Genomic DNA, 16542 nt, shown 5'->3' with positions numbered 1-16542 from the left:
TTCTGATCTAGTTCATGGCCTATTAGAAGTAGAAGGCGCTCTGGTGGGATCCTCACGGACAGAAAAAGATTGCAGTCAGTTTGATAATGATCGAGTGACATTGCTTCTTCGGTCCGAACCAAGGAATCCCTTAAATATGATTCAAAATGGATTTTATTCTATCGTTGATCAAAGATTTCTCTATGAAAATATGAATCGGAGTTTGAAGAAGGGGGGGGGGAGTCCTCGACCCGCAACAGATAGAGGAGGATTTTTTCAATCACATCGTTTGGGCTCCTAGAATATGGCGCCCCTGGGGCTTTCTATTTGATTGTATCGAAAGGCCCAATTCATTGGGATTTTCCTATTGGGCCAGGTCATTTCGAGGCAAGCGGATCATTTCAATTTGCAAAATATAAAACTTTGATAAGCAAGGGTGCAATTAAATTTTTTGAAATCTTAAGACTAATTAATTTGACCGATTATTACAATTTTAATGACTAAATTGATAACTTACAATTTCAATAACTATTTTTCTTTTTATTTATTTTAAAGATCGTACTTTGATCATCTATTATAATTTTATGGAGTAAATTAAATGATGAAATACAATTTAAATTTTAAAGAATTGTTTTATTAATTTTAAGATCATTCAATTGCACCATTACATGCAGTAAACCACCGATTCGCTCCTTTAAAATGTATTAATTGAGCATGTTTGTGTTTTTAAATAAGAGTTAAAATAAGTATCATGATCAATGAAATATCAACTTAATAAGTAGTACTCATTAACTCTGAAAACACAAATACAAGGAAGCTAGCACAACATAATTTACAGGAAGCTGATCCTTCTTATAAAGCATGCAAAGATCATATTAGTATCTCTAGCTAGTAGGTTTAGGGTTTAGGAACTCAAGTCTTTTATTTTGAGCAAGCACATGGAGAGTAAAGCTTTCACACACAATAGCTATAGAAATGTTACAATAATCATGCTGAAGCAGCAGAAGCATTGAGAGGAAATTTATTGAGCAAGAGTGATTCAGAATTAGCTGCTGGTATTGGAAGAGATCCTAGATTATGTCCTGGACCAGGTTCCGGAGAATAGCCCGGAGATGGTGGCGGTGGTGGTAAGCGTCGTGGATGTCTTGGTGGCCTCAAAGTCACTTCCAGAGTTGCTTCATGTTCATGCCAAGGTGTTTGTTGTGCAAAACCTGCTTAACCAATTCAACAATCATATATGTCCATATATTTATATATTTACTACCATACCTACATATATATCACATTTTTCCCTTATCTCTCATCTCTTCTTATGATCTCTTACTAAAGGATATATATATATATTATATTATATGAAAATGTAACGAGTAAGAATTGAAGTAATTAGTACCGAGTGACAGAGTCGGTAAACGTCTAGCTTCTGTAGGAGTAGAAGCAAACAGCAAAGCAATAAAGAGAGAAAGTAGGAGGACATGGACAATATGGAGAGTCTTCATCTTCTCCTAATAACTCAAGTAGATCGTAGATTGATGCATGACATTCTTCAGACAAACGCTAGCATATATATAAAGAGGGAAACACACACACAAGATGTGTGTTTGTGTGGAAGTAGTTGATGGGTCCAATCACATTTGAGCAAAAGGATGCATTCCCATTTAGCATGAGACAAAACATTGAACCGAATAATTTGCTATCATTTGAAAATTTTAATTTTATTTCCTGCATTAGGTAGGTTACAATAATATGTGCGAAATTATAAGGAGTTTGGTATATATATGCAGACCAATGGCATCCACGATGTCAGGATATACTGCATGTCTAATAACTAATTATCGAAAATGTTTCATGAATATTAAAATGGGACGTGATTGATTATTCACCGGGTTTGTAAGAGGTTTTTGCTTCATGCTTGAGCATTGGATCGGCATACATTTCACAGGTTGCGGTTGAGCTAACACCACACAATACATAATAACTTAAGTTTTTTTTTTTTTTTTTTATCAATAAAAGATAAGACCAAATCTAAGTGCATTTACTTCTAACACTCTCACTATACTTGGCCACTCTGGTGATTTAAATAATAACTAAGTGCTTATAAATGTTAGCATTATTCGTTACAGGCATTAATTCGATGACCCAATGTTTTCGGGAAAACTAAATTAATGTTGATTTTTTTTTTAATTATTGATGTTTTACAGATTTTTTTTTTTTATCAATGATGTTTTACAGATCCAAAGTATTATTGATTTTTTTACATGTATCTCACTATTTAATAACTGTTACAATAGTAATTAATTTATTACAAATAGTGAAATGTTGATATATTTTAGTTCAGATATATGCAATAATATTTAACATTCATTTAATAGTCTTTAGTCAGTGTACTTATCAAACTTAATCATCGAGATATTTATAAAACAAATTAACCCTTTCAAAACCAATAATAGGCTTTTAAATGCAGGCACACGTATAAGATTTATTTAAATTTTATGAGAAATATAGCAATTTTATTTTATAATTATTTTTTTATTTCGTTATAAATTCGTATGCTCTTCCCTTACCAATTTTCTCGTTATTATAAATCAACACAAAATAATTTAATATCTAGTAACGTAAATAAAGATGTATTGCATATGTATAAGGTAATCTGAGGTTCGGCTGACAGTAACATTGTCGGGTGTTTGAAATTTTATATTTGGTACCACATTTATATGGTTGGCATTTTTATTTGGAATATCTGTACGTGTTTAGTTTTAATTTTTTAAAATAAATAATTATTCTGAACGAATTTGGCGTATCATCGGACGGGTATTGGAAGAAGATGATGGTGATAGTCATTTGTAAATAATCTAATGTTTTTCTTAGTAAGAATTTGATAGAATTTTGGTGTTTGTTAAGTATTATGAAAGATAATCCGTATCTAAGAGTAGGGGAATGACGTGATGGAGTGGATTAGGTGGAATTAATTTGTACACTTATTGAAAGGAGATATCTTAGTCTTTCCTTAAGGGGTTATTTTAAGGAGTCTTATCACATTATTCCGTTTTAAAAAAATTATAAATAATTTGCTTTAACTTATTTTATGTTATAGATGGTGATAAATTAGTAAATGTCTTGTTATCGATTACTATAAAATATATTTTTTAATTTATTTTTATAAATTTTGTACAAAGAGTTAGAATTTGTTAACAACACTACATATAAATTTAAAAATTTGCATCAAATTTTATACCTTGATTAACTTTTTTGCATAATGTAAATTTAATTGATTTAATCATTAAATTATTTAAATTATACTCAAAATTATATATATCAAATTTGTATATTATTTATTTTCTAAATTTGTTATCTAAAAATAAATGTTTATACATTTTAAATATTATATATATTATATGTTAAAATAAAATAATAATATGATAAACTATTAAATAATTTTGTAGTCCTGTATACATAATTTTGAGTATAATATAAAATAGTTTAATAATTGAATTAATTAAATTTGTATTATACAAAATAATTATTGAAGGTATAAAATTTTGTGTTAATTTTTAGATTTATATATGTAGTGTAAACAAATCTTGATTCGAAAAGAGTTAAAATTTGTTAACACTAGTTGAAAGTCTAAAAAACATACATTAAATCTTATATATTTAATAACTTTTTGTATAACGCAAATTTAACTAATTTAACTATTAAATTATGTAATATATTTATACATATTTTAAATATCATATTAAACGTTAAAATAAAATAACATTATATATTATATATTAAAAAATTTTGGAATTGTGTAAATTTTAACATATATAATCTTAAGTATAATATCACATATTTTAATGATTAGATCAATTAAATTTATATTATATAAAAAAATTATTAACAATATAATATTTGATGTTAAGTTTTTAGTCTTATATCTATGTAAAAAGACTTTTTTGTAGAAAAGTTTATATGCATAATTTTATCAAATATTTATAAAATAAAATAAAATCTTTTTCGAATTTTGGTAGGGTCAAATACATAGCGAGTGTTTTATTATTTTTTTCTATTTTCTCAATTACCTGAATTAATATAAATATTAACTACTACAAATAATATAAGGTATGTATGAAATTTTTTAAAATTTTACTCTTTTTTTTTGTAGAATACAAAATTCTGCAATTAGCATAGAGTTATTCCAGTTCAACTGGTAGTATCTAGTTCAAATAGTTGTGGCATAGACCAGTATAAAGGTTACTAAAATTTCAATAAAAAATTAATTATTTTCTTAAAATTTTTCATCCAAATATTCTTTTAGATAATTAATCATTTATTTTTTTAAAAAATTTCTCTTAAAAATGATTTATATATTTTTAAAAAAATTACACTATATACATATTAGATTTTAAAAACAAATACTTTATTTTAAAATGTTTTATTTAAATTATTACAAAAACAGTGGATCCTTTTCATATAATAAATTAAATTAAAATTTATTTAATTTCAATAATTTTAAAATTATATATTGATGTGAACATTTTCAAATTAAAATTAATTGATAATAATATCATCAATCTGTTCTATTACTATATATATAAAACAATGTTTCCACTTCTCCACGTGTCAAATTTTCGAGAAAAAATTTTCTGTTCAAACAGATTTCCTTTTTTTTTTTTTACTTTATTAAACCATTTTATCCCAAACAAACAAAAATTAATCTTTTCTCTCTCCTACTATATTTACACATCTTTTAAATTGTTTTTAATATTATTCATAATATTATTTTGGCTTTATTTAAATTGTTTTTAATTGGTTGGATGTTACCTTTAGAGTTTAGACAGAAGGACGAGTTCAATATTTTCTGTCGCGAAATAAGATTTTTAATTACAAAAGAAAAGTTCATCTTCACCTATTAATATCATCAATTCTGATGATAATAATTAAATCACATCGTATACCATCAATTTTATAAGGTTATTTTTTTTTGTTTTTGTCTGTAATATTAAAAGAATTACATATATATATATATATATATATATATATATATATTATTAGCCTTAAAATTTTATCAAATTTTTAAATAATAATATTAATTAAAAGAATTATATATACTTTTAATTAATCTTGAATTTTTGTTGATTTTCATTTTTAGTTTTTGAATTTAATCCTCTCATTAATATTTTGGCTCTTGAAGTTAATTTTTTTTTATTCACAAAAAAATTTAAAGACTAAAATTAAATAAAATTTGTTCAAAACTTAAAATAAAAATTGAAAATAATTCATAAACTAAAACAATGTTTAATTTATATGAAAAATATAGCGATAAATGTTTGATAATGTCATACTTATATATTAAATATATTTATAAGATGTTAGGGTAGAAATAAGATGATCTAAGTTTCATCTTCGTTAAGTTATTGTAATTTTTTATTATGAATAATATATGTATATATATATATATATTAAATATCTTATTTAAATTAACTATACAAAATATTTGAACATGTCTGACTCGTATTGTAAGCACAAAAGCTTATTAAAATGCATATTACACATAACCTTCGTCGTCTTCTTTATTTGGATTTTCACGATAAAAATAAACAGTGTTTTACTAAATAAAGCAAAAGCATTATTTGAATGTATGTAAGCTAGAAGCAAATGTAAATAATTAATTATATACAAAATATTTGAACATGTCCGACTCACATACCACACAAACAGTAATGCGTCTTATTAAAAATGCCATAACACACATAACCTTCCTTGCCTTTTTTATTTCGATTGCCGCGATTAAGACAAATCACGATCAACAAAAAATAAAGCAAAAACATTATATTATATTATATTATATATATATATTCAAAATGAATAAATCTACGTAAATTTATTTTACTTACGATTAAATTTCATCAATTTAATCGTTAAATTAAAAAATTTTAATATATAAATTAAGCTAATAAATTTTTAAAAAAAATTAAAAATCATTTGATATTATATTTTATTAATTTAAATTGATGGTAAAATTTTTTATAATTTATTCTTGAATTAAGTAATTTTTTCTCTCTATATATAAAAGGATAAATCAATTATTCTAAGAAAACTTTTAATACAATTACTTCATTATGTATGTTTAATTTTAACAATCAATCATTATATTAAAATTTAATATAGGGATCAAGTCTACAAGTTTTTAAAAAAATTAAAAACTATATAATATTTTATTATATTTAAATTAATATATAAAATATTTTTATAATTATTCGTTAATTTGAATCGATGAAATAAAGAATTAAATATTTTTAATTTTTTTTAAAAATTTTATAAACTTAATTTATATATTAAAATTTTTTAATTTAAAAATTAAATTTATATATCATAAATTATTAAATTATTAAGTATAGTAACTATACGAAAAATTATTTATAAAATAATTTAAAGTAATTAATCACATTGCCATCAAACAAGTCGTACCTCATTTATTAGGCGATCAATCCCTTTTAACAAAAGAATATGAGAATATTTATTAAATAAAAAAAAAAGTTTCTTGACAAACCGGTAGTATATACCACTGCAAACCCGTAAGAAATATAAGAATATGAGTTAATCACCTATATACTGTCAGTGTAAAAAAATTTTACATTGATAACTAATTATATCTTTTAATTGTGTCATGTCATTGTTAAAAGTAAATATATTTATAGTAATATAGTACAATTAAAAGATATAATTAATTATTCATTTAAAAAAAACTTTATACTAACAATGTATAGATAATTACCTTTAAGAATATACTAATTGTATAAAGAACTTTTATACCATTGTTTAACTATAAGTTATTATGCATGGTAAAATTATTAAACTTTGTGACAGAAATAAAGGTATTCAATTATGTTTTTGACGAAAATCAGTCGATAACAAACTTTTATATTGATTTTCTTAATTCAAATATATGTTCAATCGTTAGAAATTCATTAAAAATTTAAATGAAAAATGAAATCATTACAAGTAAATTTTTTTTAATGAATCTCTTTAGACTTAATCACGAGGATTTTTTTTTTTTTTGGTAAAATATGTTTGTAGTTCTTTTAAAAAATTTCAAATTCAATTTTAAGAATAAAATCTCGCATACTACACCGATACACAAGTTTAGAGATTAGTATCTTCTTTTCATTTAGGGATACTAGAAAAACTGAGTATATAATAATATAATAAACTTATGATAGAAGAGAGTACATACATATTATTGTTTTCACCGACCAATCAAATGTATGATAAAATAAAACATAATTCTTAAGCCGAGGATAAGGATGTTTTTCATCAAAGAAAATACACTAGTAGTACATTTTACTTTCTAAATTGCACATCTTTTGATAAATCATGTAAGTCAAGGGTTTTTGACTTTGCAAAAGAGCTATTATGACTTATGAGATTTCTTTGATACACTTCAGCTCCTATGAAAACAAATATCTTTCCTATCCTAAAAAAATGACACTAAGACAATATATAAACATATATGTATGGTAGGACGGTATATAATTTATAAAAGTTATTTATTCATTAGTTTAGCAGTTCAGTATTTGTACGGATAGCCTGTTCTCTTTCAGATCTCTCCAGCACTCTCTCTCTCTCTAACATTTTATTTTTTAAAATATTTTTTTATGAATTTTTTTCATTATGACTCTGCTTTTCCTTTTAATTTGTTAGTTGGAGACTTGGAGGGATAGCACTGCAGCTAGGGGTGTAAAAAAATCCAAATTGATCCGAACTGATCCATAACCGATCCGATCTATATTAAAAAATCCGATCCATTTTGAAAAAAAATCTGAACCGAACCACTTTATAAACCGGTTCAGTTATCCGATCCATTTTTACAAAGTGGATCGGTTCGGTTCAGTTTGGTTTTCTAAAAAAACCAATCCATATATGAGTAAAAAAGTGGATAACTGCACCGCACCGAACCGATCCAATTTCAAAAAAATCGATCCATATTTTAAGAAAACCAAACCGATCCGCTTTATAAAAAATGGATCGGTTAACCGATCCACTTTTATAAAACGGTTCGGTTTGGATCAGTTTTTTGAAAAAATCGATCCATGAACACCCCTAACTGCATCCTACAGGAGAGGACGGTTTGCATCATTGTATTTATTTTACTTAATTAAAATTTAAGAAATTAAAATCACGTAATTATTATATTTGAGATGTTAAAAGTTAATTAAATCAAATAATTTTTATGTATAAAAAATAAAATTTTGTTCAGATTAAAAATAATTACTTTAGGTTTTGGAAACATGAAAAGCTGAGAAAAATGTTTGCAAGAATAAAAACCATTTTTTTTTATTTTACAAGAACTATTGATAAAAAAATGTGATAACGAATATCCTTAGATGTAATTTGAAAGGGAAAAAGAACTGAATATAAATTAGTGAGTACTTGAAGAAGTTTTACTTTGAATAAAAAGCTTTGGTAAGAGGAATTGTTAACGGAGATATATATTTTTAGGGTTATTTTGTAGTATTGTTATTTTGAGGGTTATTTTGCCATTTTATTTGATGAGATATATTTTTAGGAGGATAATTATAATTTATTATTTTTATCGGGGGCATTTGGAGTATTTGTAAACAAAATTTCATAATAGTAAAATATTGTCTATTTTAGAATTAAACTCTCATAATTTTATTTTTAGTTATTATTTAAAAGACTTTTTATATTGTATTTTGTTATTGTTACTAGTATTTTACCACATGCAATGCACATGTTAAATATTTATTAATTATAATTAAAATTTATAGAAAATTATATATAAATAAATATTATATTTAGTATATATAAATATTTTTAAACATATAAATTATATTTTAGATTTATGGTAAATAATTTTTATTATAATTTTTTTTTATTGATAATTAATTTAAAATATTAATATTTAATTAATAAATAATTATAATAAATAGAAATCAAATTAGATAAAAAGTTAAAAATTTATGAGTTATGAAGGATTATTAATTGTTACCGAATCTAACTAACGACTTTAATACCAAAATTAGAGTTATTTTGTCAAAAAAAATATTTGTACACAAGTATGAGAGTTAAAGTTATTTTGTTGGAAAATATTTGCATATACAATTTTACAATGATAAAATATTGTACACTTTAAAATCAAATTCTGATCTTTTTATTTTCGATCATCATCTTAAACTTTAATGAAGTATGTTACGTATATACCAATGAAGAATGTATGAGAGTTAGTCCGTAAACAACACAAGGCCCAAAGCCTTTATTGCCTTCTTTGATTTGGTGAGCTTTAAAAAATACCATACTTAATTGCTTATGCAGTTAGTGTTTGTATCTAAAGGACAATATTTATGCAAACAAACTTGTATAGTTCAGTAGAAAAGCACAATGATGACGAATTGGAGCATGTTGTGCAACTACAATTAGTGGACGTCACTCTCTTGTACGAGCCACAAATGAATCTTATGGTTGTTGGACTAAGCCGATTCCGCTAATGAAATGCAAGAGTGTGAAACACAAATGCTATTGTCCTATTTGGATCATCATTTCCAAGTCAAAACAAAACCAACAGTAGTGGGTTCCAGTTTCCAAACTATTTCTTATTTTCATTTCTTTCAAAAGAACCTTATAAAAATATTTACTTTTTTGTAAATGCATTTGTTGCTTTCATTTTTGGGTAGTCCATTAATTTTATGAATGAAGGTTAACAGCATTTTTTGGTTTTAAATTATAATGTGTTATCCATGGAGAAGAAGGTCGTCAATATTCTGAACAATTCGTAGGTTTTGTGTTCATTTACTGTTTCCAAGTCCACTTCTATCATACACACATAAAAATTGACAAACTGAAAACCAAACAATAGTCCAAACATGTTAAAATTGTCAACTTGGTTTGCATACGTTGCTATGTGACGTTGCACAAAAAAATCTGTGTTACTTCTCTTATTCTCTTTTGGATGCTGCGCAGCCATTCTTGCAATTTCAAATGTCAACGGGAGCTGTGTGTGTGAGTGCGCCGCTGTTGAAAGCAGCAAAGGTTGCAAGCTGCGTTGGAAATGTCATGCGCAAAATGGCTGTGATTAAGTCCATGACATGTTCATCCATTATCAACTTACCTGTCTCTAGCACCAATTGATTCTTCTGTCTCTTGATCTGCCCAATTGAGTTGAGAATCTACTCATCACCATCACCTAATGAATTATCCTTCCTCAAATCATCGCGTCTACCGAATGTTTTCTATGATGCAAGCATTTCCACCTTGACTAATAAGTCATACCACACTGCCTAGTGTCTGAGTAATAGTATTCTCATTCTCAATGCCCCAAATGGGTGGCAGTAAGGTACTGTAGGGGAAGGATCTCATACAAAAAGTGTCTATAGTTTTTACTGACAAGTGTTTACGACCAATAACACAACATGGTTTGCTTACAAACCTTGTTCTTCCTTTTACTTGTAATATTTGGTCACTCCTTTCCAAGGCACCACCACCCCTACTCTTCTCATTCTTTACTCACAGATAAAGCTGCTCTTCTGGAATTCAAAAGAACACTTGTGTCAGACCCACATTCCGCACTTGCTAACTGGGATAAAGCTGTTCATGTGTGCAACTTCACAGGTGTTGAATGTGACAAATTCCATGACCGTGTTATACGACTAATCCTATATGATAAGGGTCTTGTGGGGCTGCTTTCACCCATTCTTTCCAATCTCACTGGACTACACGGCCTTGAGATTGTTCGCAGTCACTTATTTGGCATTATTCCTCATGAATTTTCCAACCTCAGGCGCCTTCACCATATCATTCTTGAGGGGAATAACTTGCATGGCTCAATACCAGAGTCCTTTTCCAAACTCTCCAAGCTTAACATTCTAGTCATTAAACAAAACAACATGTCAGGTTCACTTCCTTCATCTATCTTTTCCAACTGCACTATGCTAGATGTTGTGGACTTCTCCAGCAACTCATTAGCTGGTCAAATCCCGGAAGAGATTGGAAACAGCCCTGGCCTGTGGAGCATCAGTTTATACGATAATCAATTTACTGGACAACTTCCTCTCTCGTTGACCAATCTATCACTTCAAAATTTAGACGTGGAGTACAACTATCTGTCTGGTGAATTGCCTACAAAGTTTGTAAGCAGCTGGCCATATCTCCTTTACCTTCATTTATCATACAACAATATGGTAAGCCATGATAACAACACCAATCTTGATCCACTTTTCACTGCTCTCAGAAACAACAGTAATCTACAGGAGCTTGAACTGGCAGGAATGGGCCTTGGGGGAAGGTTCACCGATACTGTCGCCGGCCAACTCACCGGTCTAAGAACCCTTCTCCTGCAGGAAAACCAAATTTTTGGATCAATTCCTCGCAGCTTAGCAAACCTTTCAAGGCTTTTCATTCTGAATTTAACATCCAATCTTCTAAATGGAACTATATCGTCTGATATCTTCAGATTACCAAAGTTGGAACAACTTTTCTTATCACACAACCTTTTCAAAACTCCAATTCCAGAAGCAATAGGCAAGTGTCGTGATCTAGGTCTACTGGATCTGTCACACAATCAATTCTCAGGTAGGATTCCAGACAGTTTGGGAGATTTGGCTAGACTAAATTCTTTGTTTCTCAACAATAACCTTCTCTCAGGAACAATACCTCCCACGTTGGGACAGTGCACTAATCTGTACAGGCTTGACTTGTCCCATAATAGATTAACAGGAAGCATTCCACTGGAACTGACAGGCTTGCATGAGATCAGAATTTTCATAAATGTCTCTCATAACCACCTTGAAGGTCCCTTGCCAATTGAGCTCAGCAAATTAGAAAAGGTTCAGGAGATAGATCTTTCATCCAATTACCTAACTGGAAGTATCTTCCCTCAGATAGCAGGTTGCATTGCTGTTTCAGTGATTAACTTTTCAAACAATTTTCTTCAAGGTGACCTCCCAAAGTCCCTAGGTGATCTGAGGAACCTTGAATCTTTTGATGTTTCAAGAAATCATTTATCTGGACTGATACCAGCAGCACTTGGTAAAATTGACACACTCACTTTTATCAATTTATCATTTAACAATTTTGAAGGAAAGATTCCATCTGGTGGTATCTTTAATTCAGTTTCAAACTTATCATTCTTAGGAAATCCACAACTTTGTGGAACAATTGCTGGCATACCCTTGTGCTCTCAAAGGAGAAAATGGTTTCAAACTCGTTTGTTATTGATTATATTTATCTTGGTCATCTTCATATCAGCATTGTTGTCAATAATTTGCTGTGTAATTGGATGTAAGCGTCTTAAAGTAATCATCTGGTCTCAGAGGACTGAGGCAAGCAAAAATTCAGCCAGACCTGAGTTGATTAGTAACTTCCCAAGAATCACATATAAGGAACTCTCAGATGCCACCGGAGGATTTGACAATCAAAGACTTGTTGGATCAGGAAGTTACGGACATGTTTACAGGGGTGTTCTCACGGATGGGACACCAATAGCAGTCAAGGTGCTGCAATTGCAATCTGGAAATTCTACCAAAAGCTTTAACAGAGAATGCCAAGTTTTGAAGAGAATTAGACACAGAAATCTGATAAGGATTATCACAGCATGTAGCCTACCAGATTTTAAGGCTATTGTTTTACCTTATATGGCCAATGGGAGCTTGGAGAGCCGACTCTATCCTCCTTCTGGATCATCAGACTTGAGCATTGCCCAGAGGGTGAATATTTGCAGTGATATAGCTGAAGGGATGGCCTATTTGCATCATCATTCTCCTGTCAGAGTCATACACTGTGATCTAAAACCAAGCAATATTCTTCTCAATGATGACATGACAGCTCTTGTTTCTGATTTTGGGGTTGCAAGGCTAATTATGAGTGTTGGAGGTGGGGTTATTGATAACATGGGCAACTCTACTGCAAATTTATGCGGATCCATTGGATACACTGCACCAGGTAATGCATGTATCTTGCAAAATTACCAAAAATGAAAACCGTTAGAAGGAACATAAAACCAAGCTTGATCTAACTACCAGGGGCCAAGTGATTTAATTAGTCTAAATAAAAGTGTTAAATAATGTTTTGGTAGCTGTATTATCGCATACATATACTAGAAATGTAATACTCTAATTTACCATAGGTTTGCTGTAAATATTTTTCACAATTTTGGAAAACTTTAATTTTAGTTCAAATAAGAAGTCATCTGTACACTCTTCCATACTTTCTCGTGCAGAATATGGATTTGGATTCAACACATCTACCAAAGGAGATGTCTATAGCTTTGGCATTCTAGTTCTAGAGATGGTGACTAGAAGAAGACCAACAGATGACATGTTTGTTGGTGGATTAAGTCTGCATAGATGGGTAAAGAGACACTTTCATGGAAGGATAGAAAAAGTGGTAGATCCTGCTTTGGTGACAGCCTCAAGAGATCAAACCCAAGAGGTTAGAAAGATGTGGGAAGTTGCTATGGCGGAGTTAATTGAGTTGGGGCTTCTTTGCACACAGGAGTCACCTTCGACCAGACCAACCATGCTTGATGCAGCAGATGACTTAGATCGTCTCAAGAAATACCTTGGTGGTGACACAACAGGAACTTTTGCCTCATCTCTTGGAATTTCATCTTCCACTATAGGGGGTGAATGGTGATTAACACTTTTCTCTTCTTTCAGCAGATAATGGAAAACGGTCATTTGTCTCATACTTCTGCTGAGCCTAATGGCAGATCATCCAACCTACAACCATGAATGGATAAATGGATTTTTTTTTTTTTTTACATAATGTACCATTTAGATAAGCATCAAAATTGTCATTATAGACATCTAAATTGCATAGCATGACATGTCTTTCGCTGTGAGCATTTAATAAACAGTGAATTATGACACCAAAATGATCCGTGAAGTGCAGATTTCCCAGGGTCATTTTTTGACATCTTGAGATAAAATACTGCCGGTAATAACAAGGCTGTGATTATACTGAAAAAAGAAATCAAGTGAGGTACTCTAGTCTGGAAGCTAAATTACTCCTTCCTTTTTTTTTCAAAGTCATTTTGTCAAATTTTGTTATTTTTTTTTCATTGTCACTTTTTTAAAATAAATAATTTATTAATTTTTTTTTAATTTTTATCCTTGATAATTAATGCATGTTTACTAACTAATATGTCTATTCATTTTTTAATGTACTTATTTTTTTTTCAATCACTCAAAGGATATAACAGAAAAATATGTAATAAATATTTTGAAAATCTAAAATATCAATAATTATCTTAATTCTTATGCATAATCTTAAAGGACAATAAAAAAAACGGAGGGAGTATTAGTCAAGTATTCTAATTGTGCAACCTAAATGATGTTACTAGTAAATAACATTATGGTGAAACAATGATCCAGGTACAGAGCAATTTTGCTTCTCAACAAACCACACTTGGCAATCAGACAAACAGTAAAGCTTGAATACTGTAATACGTACTGATTCTATGCACCATATAACATTATGGGCAATTGGGCATTGTTAAAACTTGCCAACAGAGGAAGATTATAGCATCCACTCTTAAATTGCTAAACCCAAAAGCGACAAAGAAGAATTTGATTAGCTGATAAATATATGGCCTAGGGAAAGTTGACTATAATATTAGCCAACCCTTTCATCATGCTAGCAGGGTTAATTTACTTTTATATTTTATTTAATAAAAATATTTAAAATTTATCGATTTGATCCTCAGATCTTAAAATTCTAGATTTGAGTCTTATATTTATAAAAGGAATTAATAATTTTTAATATTATATTTTAATATTTAAAAATTTTAAGATAAAATTGTTTAAAACATGTTCACCAAGTCAGACTATTTTTTACAGATCTAAATTAGTTTTTTTTTATCTTATTAATGATTCTTTTCTTTAATAATTATTTTCAAAAATTAAGATAATATCTTATATATGATTATTACTCTATTATTCTGATATCTTGTAGTCACAACATGTTTTTGAGGCATATATGATGCAACGATAGATAGCTCTAGCGCACTATATTTCTCTTGTATCCAATTCCCCAAAAACACACACACACACACACATATATATATATATATATATATATATATATATATATATATATATATATATATATATATATATATATATATATATTTATTTATTTATTTATTTATTTATTTATTTATTTATTTATTTTTCTTGTATGCAATTCCCAAAATATATATATATATATATATATATATATATATAAAGATTACTTTTAATTTAGTAAAATAATTGACTTTAATTTAATTGCTATATGCATATATTGATTTCATATTAAATCAATTTTATAATTCTATAATATTTTATAAAGAAAATATTAAATGAAAAAACAGTATGCTTAATCAATATATAACACTATAATAAACAGGATTGAATTTTTTTTTGTGAACAATGTTATTCAATTTTACTCTAGTAACTAATCTTTTATAAATTATAATTTTTATTTTTATTTTATAAATTTTACGTACTAGATTTTTTTTTACGCTAGTATACGTAAAACATATGATGTTAACAATGAAAACTAAATAAAAGACTTCTTTTATTCATGAGAATTGAACTCGATATCAAAGATGATTATAATACTTACAACACTTTCACATTCTACTAAACTAAGATAAACTCTTTGATAATAAGAGAATTAATATGATAATATTATATGAAATTTTAAAATTATTCATTTTTATTTGCTTAACTTTAAAAGAAGATCTTATGTTAAAAGAATTGTTACACTTTTTATTATTAATTTTTCTGTCTACACATAGATGTATAAGAACTGGCAGCGTGCGTTCTTTACTTCTTTTGGTCGTGTCAGATTCCTTTACTTTTTTTATCAATGAAGTAAACTAAAGCGTCAACACTCAACATTTTCTTTCTTCTTCTTTTTTTCTTTTTTGACAGTAAACATGTTCTTTCTTTAAAACTGGTTAAAGAATACAAAACTATTATTCCTTAGATGAAACGACGTAGTATATAATAGTGTAGAGAGAAAATTCCCTCCACAGCCACTCCCATGGGGATAGGAGTTCTTACATGGTTTGTCTTTGTTTCATGTATTCAAGCCATTTCAAGTTCAGAACACATAGTTGCAAATGCAAACCCCTCCAAGAGCCACAATGTGAAAACACAGGACCTCGTGGTCGTGGGTAAGAGTTGTTAGTTTTTCAATCATAACATAATAATTCCTTCAATTATAGATTTTCTAAATTTATTTCCAACTGTAGAGAAATACGGAATCACAAAGGAGGCACATACAAAAATTGATCTATCTCATGGCTCAAGAACACAGAGAGGAAAAGGAGCTTACGGGGGAGCAGATGTTAATCACCACCCTACGCACAACTCTGCCTCATCATCGTTACCCTGCATCTCAACTCTATCTGCAGGCCTCACTTTAATCCTTCTATGTTCCTTCTACATGTGCTTAGATGTGTTAAATATTTGAGTTCTACTCTGGTATCGGAAAACACAATAATGAGCAAGATTATGATGTATTTTATATTATATTCAATCATGAATATAAACATCTTTTACTCATTCACTCTATAAG

At 28.4% G+C, this 16542-nt stretch overlaps 1 protein-coding gene and 1 long non-coding RNA gene across 2 annotated transcripts; both read left to right on the top strand.

The window, feature by feature from the left end:
- Positions 1 to 9873: 9873 nt before the first annotated feature.
- On the top strand, positions 9874 to 13947 carry LOC109812669 (putative leucine-rich repeat receptor-like serine/threonine-protein kinase At2g24130). Its single transcript, XM_029274244.2, has 2 exons — positions 9874 to 12915; positions 13193 to 13947. Exons 1-2 carry the CDS (start codon positions 10389 to 10391, stop codon positions 13606 to 13608), a joined length of 2943 nt encoding a protein of 980 aa, XP_029130077.1. The 5' UTR covers positions 9874 to 10388; the 3' UTR covers positions 13609 to 13947.
- Positions 13948 to 15414: 1467 nt separating this feature from the next.
- On the top strand, positions 15415 to 16533 carry LOC109812632 (uncharacterized). The gene is made up of 2 exons (XR_014430197.1): positions 15415 to 16138; positions 16217 to 16533. It is a non-coding gene; the product is annotated as an uncharacterized LOC109812632 (long non-coding RNA).
- Positions 16534 to 16542: the final 9 nt, after the last annotated feature.

This window comes from Cajanus cajan, chromosome 10 (assembly GCF_000230855.2).
Source record: "Cajanus cajan strain Asha chromosome 10, NIPB_CcT2T_4, whole genome shotgun sequence".
NCBI classification, from domain to species: Eukaryota; Viridiplantae; Streptophyta; class Magnoliopsida; order Fabales; family Fabaceae; genus Cajanus; species Cajanus cajan.
The sequence above is the reverse complement of the archived record's forward strand: the minus strand, read 5'-3'. Positions and strand labels throughout refer to the sequence as shown.